The 11,522-nt window shown below is 38.3% G+C and overlaps 1 protein-coding gene across 2 annotated transcripts in view; it reads right to left on the bottom strand.

Annotated features, from left to right (window-relative positions):
- Positions 1-1,741: 1,741 nt before the first annotated feature.
- Positions 1,742-11,522, bottom strand: part of DGKH (diacylglycerol kinase eta) — a gene marked incomplete at its 5' end in the record, with an annotated part of 167,644 nt that continues 157,863 nt past the window's right edge. The window contains 4 exons of one of the 2 annotated variants that reach the window (XM_080613420.1): positions 1,742-2,183; positions 8,138-8,268; positions 9,649-9,757; positions 10,118-10,237. In XM_080613420.1, the coding sequence (XP_080469546.1) occupies positions 2,094-2,183; positions 8,138-8,268; positions 9,649-9,757; positions 10,118-10,237 (450 nt within the window). In that variant the 3' untranslated portion in view covers positions 1,742-2,093. The remainder of the gene's footprint in view (positions 2,184-8,137; positions 8,269-9,648; positions 9,758-10,117; positions 10,238-11,522) is intronic. The other variant, XM_080613421.1, reaches the window with a different exon arrangement.

The raw sequence follows: 11,522 nt of genomic DNA, 5'->3' as shown, positions 1-11,522 counted from the left end.
GCAAAGGGATTTTGTTTGTTGATTTTTTTTATGGAAAACCTAATGGAACATAGCCTTTTACTTTTGTTTACCAGAATAATCAATTATGTCCACAGAGCTCCCAGAGTGGTGCCTGCTGAACCTACAGCAGCAAGAATACAAAGTACTATAATGACATAAATGAAGCCTGATTTGCTCCCTTTTTTTTTTTTTTCTTTTTCAGTAAAACAATGAGGGGAATAAGTTCTACATTTCAAGGGATGACTCCCTTCATACTCATAAGAAGGGGAGGGCAAACCCAGGATTTAATACTTGACGTTAGCCCCTTTAAACAGGAAAAATAAGCTTTGGAAAAGACAAACTTTACTCTGCTGCCTATGTGGGAAACACCAACAGATATTAAGATACTCTTTCACTTGCCAGAAATGTCAAAGCTACTCAATTAAGTGAAAGTCAAGTGTTCCTTGTGCCTCAATGGCATGACATTAAGAACATACAGAGACATCAATTCTGCTCAAGTTTTCTGGCAGGTGATGCCATCTCATCTCAGCTCAAACATTTAAGTAGGAGGTTTTTTTTGGTAGATATATGCAAATGATTTTTCTAGTAGATTAATATTTTTGTGAAAAATGAACCAGGAAATTCAATTATGAAGTTATGTTTCATTTAAGTAAACTAAATAACCTTATAAACTCGGGTCTAATGCAATTTCTAAACAAAGATGGTTTTCATTTTTCAGCCTGTTTACACTCACGGATTACTGTATTGCATGTAATTCCTCTTTGCATGCATAGTGTAAAACCTTAGAGCTTGGTTTTTAAATTTTTATGATCTACCAATGGAGTGCTGACAAGAAATAAATTGATGCCTTTGTAAAGAAATGTATACAGAGATGTTTTTAAAGTACTAGTTAATTAGTAATGAGTAAAAGCTTACCCCACAAAAAACAAATCAGCTGCTACCTTTTAAAACTCTTCTTATGTAGGATAAATAAAATGAATTTTCCTGTAAAAATTTTTCATTAATCTTTCAACCTGCTTTTTGAACAATAGAATAAATAAAACCATTACTGCCTCGAAGTTCAAATGTGCTACAGAGGGTTAAGGTAATTGAATAACTACATTAAAACGCACCATGAGAAAATTCTTTATCATTTTCCATGCAGGAAGCCAATTGATATTTTTGTGAGGTACCGGTCTTTCAAAAATACTCATAAGTTAGTTACCTGATACACCTTCTGTACATGGTGTATTTAAAAATTTAACTGTACAGTGTTTCAATCATATATAATGCATATAATCTGCTGAATATGGCACAAATGCTAAGTCTCCACACCCACACATCCTTTGCTGTAGAACACGCTTTAGGCATAACGCAACACTGAAGAACAGAAAAGTGCCTGAAACTGAAAGAAAACCCAACAAAACACTCAAGTAGTAATAAATTAAATCTCATTCAAACCAATATAAAAGTTGTTCAAGTGTTTAAAGTATCAGATGTGTCATGCAACATGACAACAGACAATTCAGGCAGGCACACCATGCATTATAGCTTGCATTCATGGTATCGCAAGGTATCTCGTCCCTCCTTCTGCATGGCCAGTGAGTGCTGGGTGCCTGCGGCACTGCTAGGCTCACATGTTGAACCTCCAAACCCTCTTGGTCTCCTGCTCAGGAGGTTTTATCGAGCTGTGCCTTGGAAGGATAACCAGACAACCTCATGCTGTACAGTGGTATCTTGCTGCAGCAGAAAGAGAGGCGTACTGAGCTGCATGTAAGCAAAGCAATCATTTCTTGATTATATTTTCCAGTCAGTGCAGTTCACCATAAACCTATCAATTTACCAAAATGTGCTTTTACAAACTGGCCAAGTTTGCACACCAAGAAACCGTCTTCGCAGAACATACCACCTTTTCCCTTTTTTATTTTTTGGCACAAATCCTTTTGTACTCTTGCAGCAAGCTCTTCACCATGTGAGAATTCAGAGATACTAGCTTGTACAAACACTGGTGCTTATTCTTCCATAGAGTAAACTACAAAGACAGCTAAGTGCCTGCAACAGCTCTGCTTCTCCAGCAACTTTCCCTTCTCTCTCTAGGGAGAGCACCAGCGTAATTACACTTCAGACAAAGGGGTGTTCTTGCCGAGCTCCTTAATTCCCTGGAGAATTCGCTTCATATGACCCACTTTCGTTATCCCCAGGTCCTACAGAAATTCACACAAAAAGAAAAAAAGAGAAAAAGAAGTTTATTTACAAAAAGGAAGGAAAAAAACCCAACACTGTTTATGTTCTAGCCATGCAACAGATGTCTAGAAATGTGCTCACTGCAATCAGCATTAACCGGAAAACATTCTATGGCACTAGCAAGTGTTGCCTAACAAAAAAATTGCTTAGAGCATACAATGAATCCCTTTCTGTCTTGAAGACAGAAACTTACTTACCTGCAATAATGACAATCCAAGGCACTGCGATATCTGTCAAAGCCATTTCACTTCTAAATACAAAAACCTTGCACAGTTTCTGGCAAAAAAGAGAACAATCTCCCCCTCCTCTCTAATACAGCAATCAAATGCTTGTTAGGATGTGATGGATTAGAGCTTCTGTCCAGCAATGTCACTTGACCTGAGGCCCTATGTTGTCTGTTTTAATCAACAAATACACATATCCCCGGTTTCTCAAGGGAAAGTGGATGTAATGGCTACAGGCATGTAGGACAACTTCCCTTTAGAGAGCAATAGAAAAGGTAAGCATCTGTTTTTCATTCCAAGAAGGTTACGTCTCCTAACATGGATCTTCCTGATTAGAGAGCTGGAAGAAAAATTCTCAGAGACATCACAGTCACATCCCAAAGGAAAATGTAAAAAGCACGAGCATCAATCTCCTTGTAGCCACCACTGAAGCAATCACATGGACTGAAATGTTACCAACAGTGGTTACTGGGACCCATCTTCATATGGGTGACAACAGACAACAGCTTCTTGCAGCAAACCTCGTTCAGTATTAATAACAGGTTTAGCGGCCTCCTTTTTCAATTTTGAGTGGTCCAATGGTCAGAGGAGCAAAATGGGATGCCAGCTGTGCTAACGATCTCCAACTGTGCTAATGAATTTTCAGCTAAGTTTGTTGGTAATCTTCCCTTATCTGTAAAACCCAGCTTTGAAAAACCCTTTAAAATCCTTTTATTAGTCATGTTGAGCAAGTGGCAAACACTAGTTATTCGTAGAATAAACCTTATGTACAAAGACTGTGATTAAAGAAAAAAAGCCTTGGAAAAGTTTCACTATCTGTTTTTCTGAAATAGAAATCCTTTCATTTCCATAGGAAGATTTTCCATTACAAAGACATTAAAAAGAGTGCAATTAAGCAGCTTGAAATAATTATTTGCATACAGAGTGAAAAATGAAACCAGATATAATATTTTGTATATACTCTACCCAAACACTGTATCTGCCTTTCTACAGGCACAGAAACCTCAGAAAATCTGTACTTTGTAGTATTACTTGTAAGTGTTAGCATGCAATTAATTTTTTCATTTCTCCAAAGGAAGAAAGGGATGGTAAGACGGGCATGAATTATGTTATTGTAAAAGTAGCACAGCACAAATTAAACCAGTGGATTAATTTTCAGAGAGTCAAGATGGAATTCTAGTTATGTTAAAAAAGATGCTAAACTTCGTTTTCCAATGAATCAAAAATATAGAAAAACTATTGAAACAAATAGTCTGGTTGTTATGTGGAGGAAATATTACATAAGTGAAAACCAATGAGGATGCTTTCCAAGCCACGAGAAGCCACACGTTAAAGGTTAAGAACTTGCAAATTCTTCAGAACGTTTTTGAGAAATAGAACTTCTGTTGGATAAGCAACATAGCGAGATGCTGCCAGACTTTGAAGATCAGAGGAAAGAATCACATTATGAAATTCCCAGAAAACTCAGCCACTTTTACCATGTATCGTCAATCACACTTCTGTCTCAGAGGCAAGAGATTTTGGTTTTATTTCCATTCCAGTTAAAAGTTGCTGTAACGTGTATCAGAACAGCAAGCCTCACGAGTCTTATCACAATTCTGGGGACTTTTTGATAAATTCTGCCACGCTTCCAAGGGAAAAAAAAACCAAACAAACAACATGATAAACTGAATTTTTATGCCTGTGTAATAGTTTGCGTTTTACACATTCCTGACACTAGATGCTATCTAGTACTCTCAGTTTACTACTGCTACAGGAAAGTTTGCAGAAATTCTCTCATCTCAGACTAAAAGGGTCTGCTACAGCAGCATAGCATGCATCATTCAAAAAGCAAGATGCCAAAGATCTGCATTTTTGTGTGTGTGTTTCATCATGATTTGTGCATATTTAATTGATATCTAATTAACAAAAATTCAGTTGGACTAAAATATGGTTTTGAAGACAAAACTCTAGCCAGAGTCTGAGGAAGAAAATAGCCTTTATTTTTCCCCAGCTCATCCTTAGAACTACAGGATGACCTCTTCTTCCCTAAGCACTTCACCATCTCTTCAGCAGGTAAGGCTCAAAAAATCCTAGGAAAAAAACCCAAACCAAACCAAAAACGTTGGGCAAGAAAAAGCTGATGAAAATTCCTGCAACAGCTCTCAGGAGTTCTTCATCTGCATTGTATTATGGTGATTAGCCTGCTATTACGGTGATTGTGTCTGCTTAGCCAAGAACCCATTTATTCCAGCTTTGCCCCACAGATTTTGGCTGAACATACCATCAATGTAATACTACCAAACAATTCATATTAACTCTCCTCAATATTAACATCTTCCAGATGACAAACCTACCCTACTTGCATTCCCAGTGTCAAAAGCCATGCAGCGTGTCTGAAGTCGAACAAATCTTAGAAAGCATTTTCCACACAAAAACTTTTTCAGAACGTGCCACTGCAAAACACCAAGATGAAATGCTGCAGTCCAGGGCGGACTTCAGCTCTGCTGGCACTGCTTATCAGGCTGACTTGAGGTATGGAAATCCTTTCACCAGAGAAACCTAACACTGCTATGGAGCTCTAAGGAGACATCATCCTCATCCTAACAAATGTCTTGCAGTTCTTAGTTACTACTAAGTAATCAGAACAGCTTGTATAGGAACATTGGATATAAGGAAGAAATTCTTTACTGAGAGGGTGGTGAGGCACTGGAATGGGTTGCCCAGGGAGGTTGTGAATGCTCCATCCTTGGCGGTGTTCAAGGCCAGGTTGGATGAGGCCTTGGGTGACATGGTTTAGTGTGGGGTGTCCCTGCCCATGGCAGGGGGGTTGGAACTAGATGATCTCAAGGTCCTTTCCAACCCTAACTATTCTGTGATTCTATGATTCTAACATGGTTATGAATACTAACAAAGCTGCATTTATTTCAGGAAAATCAGAGTCTAGCTTTAAATAAGTTTGCTTGTAAAAAGCAAAGTCACAACAGAATCACAGAATCCCAAGGGTTGGAAGGGACCTCAAAAGATCATCTAGTCCAACCCCCCTGCAAGAGCAGGGTAACCTAGAGTACATCACACACACTTTCTTTCTACAGTTTCTACAGCAGAGTTTGCAATTCACTGCCCAGTCTTTCCTCAAGCAAAAGAAAATCACATGGGTGTAAAAGTTCCTGAAAATGTTCCTCATTCCCCTCAATATAATCAGGTATAGAAGGCTGAAGAAAGGGTGCTACTGCAGGGCTCGGTGGAGAGAGGTATTTGGTTCCTCTTGGAAACGTTCTCCATATGCCAGTTGCAACACAGAGCTAAGTGAGAACAGGATCCACAAGCTACACAGAAATACACAGGTGTCCAATTCTTCAGTCAACATGTTGATCTATTTCAGTGAAGTGTGTGAAGGAAGAGAGTTTCATCAAATCCTTTTCTGTACTGCTTTTTATCTCTACTTTTGACCACAGAAAGGTGGATCCAGAGGATTCAATTAAAACAGGTAACGATTTTTCCTGTTGTAGACATGATAGATAATAGAGATAAATATATTGCACATGACTTGAGAGCCTGTGCATTAATGACGAGCCCATCTAGCTTTGGCAGGAAGGACAAGCACTGGAGAAGAGGCTGCAGACAGTGCTTACAATAGCACTGATGACTCATCTACACACCTTGATTGCCAAAGGGAGGAAAAAGGTACCACATTACACATCTTGACACCAGTTCAGGTCACTGGCCAGAAAACCACAGGCACCCTGAGCCATCTTTGATTGGCTCCCTGCAGAGATGATGCCCCGTATGTAATGAACCAGACGAGAGCTAAACTCTGCTATTTAAATTCAGCATTGCTACACAGAGCACAAGCCACGCTTGGCCAAAAGCCTGGCCTACCTTACAAACAGCACTGCTTTGGAAGCTCTCAGCATCTGCTAACGAGCAAATGGGGCGATTCTAGAGCAAGACTTCTTCTAGCACAGGATATACGCTTGCCAACTTGCATAGAGCAACTCCTCTCCCAGCTATCCTGAGCAATTTTAAACATACGTGCTTCAGGCAGCAATAGATAAAGGGGACAGTGAAAGTCTGCCTCTCCGTAGGGTCTAAGACAGGCTTTTAGATATTTCAGGGCATAGGACTTCGTGATGGGGGTTTACTTATGCTGAATCAGCATGAGTCTTAGCAGCAGGGTGTCAGGTTGATGATTACCCTGCTGCAGATATTTACTTGGCTGAAGTGCCAGTCTTCTGGGCATGCAGTCAAATTAGAACCTATTAGAAACGAGGCATAGCCAGAAGCCATGTGTAGTTTAACACTCATTTACCCACTGTCATATTCGAACAAATTAGACATCTTGATTATTTTTAAGATTTCTTAACATTTTAGCAAACCTATGCACTGTGTGATGCTGAGTTTCCCAGTTAAGTTTTACATTTGTTCAGTGCTCATTCAGAACAGGGACTTGCAACATCCGTCACTGGAGCACTGAGATTGGTAACTTTCTGTTACTAAATTTTTTCAGGGAGATACTGCCCTGAAACTGTCCCTTCATGTCAGGAACTACCCTGAACAAAAGGAATTTAACTTCCAGGGAAAGAAATTTAGGAAATCTAATACCAAAATAACACACAACAGCCAAACACCTCAAACACAGGTATCTTCAGCAGCTGCCTTCTACTGCAACACAATGCAAGCATATTGGGATTTCATAAGACATAAGAAACTTTACCAAAAAATCACCCATTTGTATGAAAGTATTGCCTCTATCTGGAGACTACTGCACTGTGGCTAGAGCAATGACTTGCACTCTAAATGTAAATGTTTGCAATTCATACAATAACCTATTTCCTCTCTTACGTGCTAAAAGCAGTTGCAAACCATATTATGAAGAACTCATTACAAAGAACTCATTACTACTGAGTTCCTGGAAAAAGTAATGTAATGAATCCCCAAAGATATAGCTGCTATTATATATAATGGATGCACTTAAGACATTCTTGAAAAAGACCAGCAAGCTCAAATAACAGCCTCAGACTGCTAGGTAACATTTCTCCCTGCAAAACTTACCAGTCTGACCTCTGAGAAAGAAAGAAAGAAAGTTTTGCAATTTTAGAGTCAAAAGAAAGTGTTCTTTTTTAAATCTCTACAGCTAAAATCAGGCAGAGGTTGGTCATGGATGAGAAAACCTATTGCAAAGGTCTGTTATGACACATGAACTCCAAGTCCAATGCTGCAATTTATTAAGCTGTTTATCTCTCTCACACCCACTATATCCAATATATATACAATAAATCACCTGAAGCAGGTCAGCTGCTCGTAGCTGCTGACCTTGCAGTAGATAGATTCAAAATTATTATCACCACTTTCAACTGATCCATGCTGTTTAATGGAAACAGCGAACTGAAGATAACATTATATTACACTCATGTCAGTAAGATATCAAACGTGCTTTTTCTATGCTTTCTGACATAAACTATAATGCCATCATTCTATATAAAGTGCAAAAAAAAGGAAACTTCAGATAACACAGATATGCATGGCTGCAAGTATAAGTCAGCACTTAAGAAACTCAGGCCAAAGGACAGCGCGTATTAGTTTATTGCACATTTGCACAGTGTAAGCCAAGCTACAAGCACATAACGAGTGCAGGGAAAGAAGAAAAGTTGGTTGTTGTTTTGTCAAAGAAAATGGTCAATAGCAGAAAAGTAGCACAAAGGAAATACCTTAAGATCTCGCCTTTCCAGGTGTAAAAGCTCAGAGCCTCGGATGTCATGGCTGATGAAGATTTCTTTGTACTCTCCCAAACTGAGCAGATCCAGCCAAGCAGCAACTTCATCTGTGCCCCATTTTTGAACTACCAAAGTTAAGAGCAAAACCCCCTTAATTTCTACATGCTCAAATGCATCACAAGCAAAGGTTAGGCCAAAGAGAGTGGAAAACAGAGTAGAATTGCCGTGCTAGCAAAGGGAAAGGTTAGAGGTGTCATTTCCACAAAACCTGACAATTTCCTTTTTACATGCAGGTTACAGATTAGCAGTTAACATGAGAAAGTATCTAAACAAAGTTGGGGTTCTTTGCTTTGCAGCCATGCTCTCAGCTTTACTCCAGTTTCTTCAGTAAAGCCTTTAAAACCTGATGCCCCAACAAATTCATATTAAACCATCCTAGGATCAGTGACGCAAAGTCTAACGCTGTTCTGCTTTATACCATTAATTTATTAGTAGTCATCCAGGGACAGGAGAAGCCTCCAAAACTAATTAACATGTAAAATCAAAATATCAACCACACCTCAAATACAGCAATGGCAGCAAGCAAGTCCAGCTTTAATGAACAGATTCCAGTATTCTTAATTAATGCAACAAGTATTCTTTAAGCTACTGTGTTACATAGGCCATTAAGAAGCTCTCTGTAAAACATTGTTCTCTAAGGTTAGTTGCCCACATTAGTCCTAATAATACCGCAATTATTAAAAAAAAATTAGTTATGCTGCTTATTGCTATAATTTTGCAACTTTGTTCAATGCTGATCAGTTTTACAGTGAAATGAAATCCAACATCTAATCTGGTATCTAAAGTCTGATTGATAACTGCAAGATTTTGCAGATTATGACCAACTATCCATTAAAAAGACAAAGATGTAGGAACAGTTTTAGGACCATTTGATCACTAATTAACTCCTGGACATGATCTTAAGGAAATAAGTTCATGGATAAAAGTGGGAAGAGAGGAGAGTGGAGTTTGTTCAACTTCTAATTAAAAAATCAATATTGACTATCATGGACTTTTTTCTGATTTGTCTCACTTGCTGAACTTAAAACCCATCTGAAATTTAAGAATAACTGGTTAATTAAACCAGCATGATAAAAGCTATTGCACACCTTCTGAAACTAACCTGAAAAAACCTGAATTGGAGCTTACCTATGGCATGTATTGCTATGAGTTAACCAAATGTAACCAACCAGCAAAGACACAGGTCCTGTTGTATGATAAAACTAGCTAAATATTTTCACAGTAGTTCTATGGTTCGCTTGGAATACTGGGGTCCTACTGAATGCTTTCTAAATGCATTGAAAGAAATCTTAATCCTAATGAAGATGCCAGTTAGCTCCACTGCTTTTCACCTTGACTTTACTCTTAGGTTCAGTACCTCATGTCCCTTCTTACATTAAAAAAAATCATAAAATCACATTTTCCCCAAATATGACATTTTCTTCTTGTAATTTCAAAACACATACCAGGCTGAGGGCTGGTCTTATGCTTCTGAATTTTTTCTTTTTTAAACTTAGGCACTATGCGAAACACTGTACTTCTGTTGTTTCTTTTAGCATAATCCAGAGGGGGATCCTGCATGCAAGAAGAGACAGTTACCTTGAATTAACAGAAAACAACAGTTAAAATGCATGTTTGAGATGGTAATTCATAGTTAATCTCAAAAACTAAGACAAAATTTAACTTCTGTAAGGAATAATGTCAGGATTTAACTCTATACATAATTCATTTAATAACCATTCAAATCCTTCACATTCACAAAAGAGAACAAAACACGCAAATAGCTCTAAGCTTAGAAGTTTGTTCACAGCAGACAGAAATGATCCAGCATCTCTACTGAAATTGCCTCTCCAGATCATGAGGATTCTAATGTACTCTACCCTACCGAAAGAAAATTAAGTTCACTTACAAACAGCAAGTATAAATCAAACTCACCTCATCATCATTTGGTTGAAAAACATAATAAAGCCAAGGAATCTCAGCAAGTTTTCTCAATTCTATTTCCACGCTGTGCAAAGCATCAGATAAGAGTTCGTCATGGGGAGCTTCTAACTGCTGTTTATAAACAGGCAGAAAAACATTAGTTTTAGTTTTATTAAGATACAACATTTAAATCTAGACATATTATTACCATACACAAACAGATGACTACTTCATGGTGAGTGTAAACAAATGATGAAAACAAACAATCTTCCAAAATCACATTTTCCTTCAAAGATGCATCAGACACTACATTTAGTATGGTCCCAACCACAAAGGGGTCACTGACACAGCTGAGACCTTTGGTGCAGATCAGCTGGACCTAGCTGTTAATCACCAACATCACTCCTGAGCCTACATAGAGGAAAAGTTACCTGATAACACAAATATTAGAATACACTAGAAATGGAAACTACCAGCACAAGGGAGGTAAAACCTGACCAGAAGAGCAAGAGTCTGGACAATCTCTGCATAAAAAGTGGTGTGAAAAATTTGAATAGGTGGTAGTAAGCCTGAGATATTATTTGCAAATATCTTCATATGTTAGGTCACCTCATGGTCAAGTAAGAGGAAATGGATTTTACTGAAGATGCTCCATTCCCACAGGTCTTCCAGTGGTAATACATTACCTGAACTACCCCTTCTAAATACGTGTAACATGGAGCTATAACCACTGCTGTTGGCTGAGTTTGGGAAGAATAGTGACCGAACTTGGAAGGGGGGCACTGCTGCAGCCCCAGACAAGTGTCAAAAAGCCAAACATATCAGAGAATGCCAAAAAAGGAAGAGAAAGTGGTAGCAGTTAAATAAATTAGTTGGAATTACTAATAAAGCAATCTGAACATCTCTTTCTCTCTTTGAAGTAAACGTAGTCCCACAGCAGTGCAGCATATTCTTTTGAAAGGATCTAATTAAGTTATATCCTAGTGAATGCATCTTTAAAAGGGAGTTGTAAGAGAATCTTTGCTCTCTAGTGCTGCAAGAAAGATTTTGACGTCGTTGGTGTTTGGTGATAAATTACAAGCCCCATTAATTTAACCCTACCTAACAATAACTTCTTTGCTTCAATAGCTCACATGTGTTACCACCTTTCAAAAAGCAGACCATCCTTCTAAGATACTGCTGTTTAACATAGTAGTATTAGAAACATAAGCTCCCTCCTGCTATCATGCCATTTTCTCTTCTAAAGCTCACAGAATTCAGTGCCCATGAGCGGACTCTGATCTTTCTTTTCCCTTGGTTTTTTTTCAGTATGAATAGTTCCACACATCTTTGAAAATCTTCAATGTTTGTTGTGTTTTCATTTTGAAGAAATGATCGGCTATTGTATATAAACAAATGAAACAAGAGTTCTGTCTTT

The sequence above is a fragment of the Psittacula echo genome (genome assembly GCF_963264785.1).
Source record: "Psittacula echo genome assembly, chromosome: 3".
NCBI lineage: Eukaryota > Metazoa > Chordata > Aves > Psittaciformes > Psittacidae > Psittacula > Psittacula echo.
Note: the sequence above shows the minus strand (reverse complement) of the source record. Positions and strands in the feature narration are given on the sequence as shown.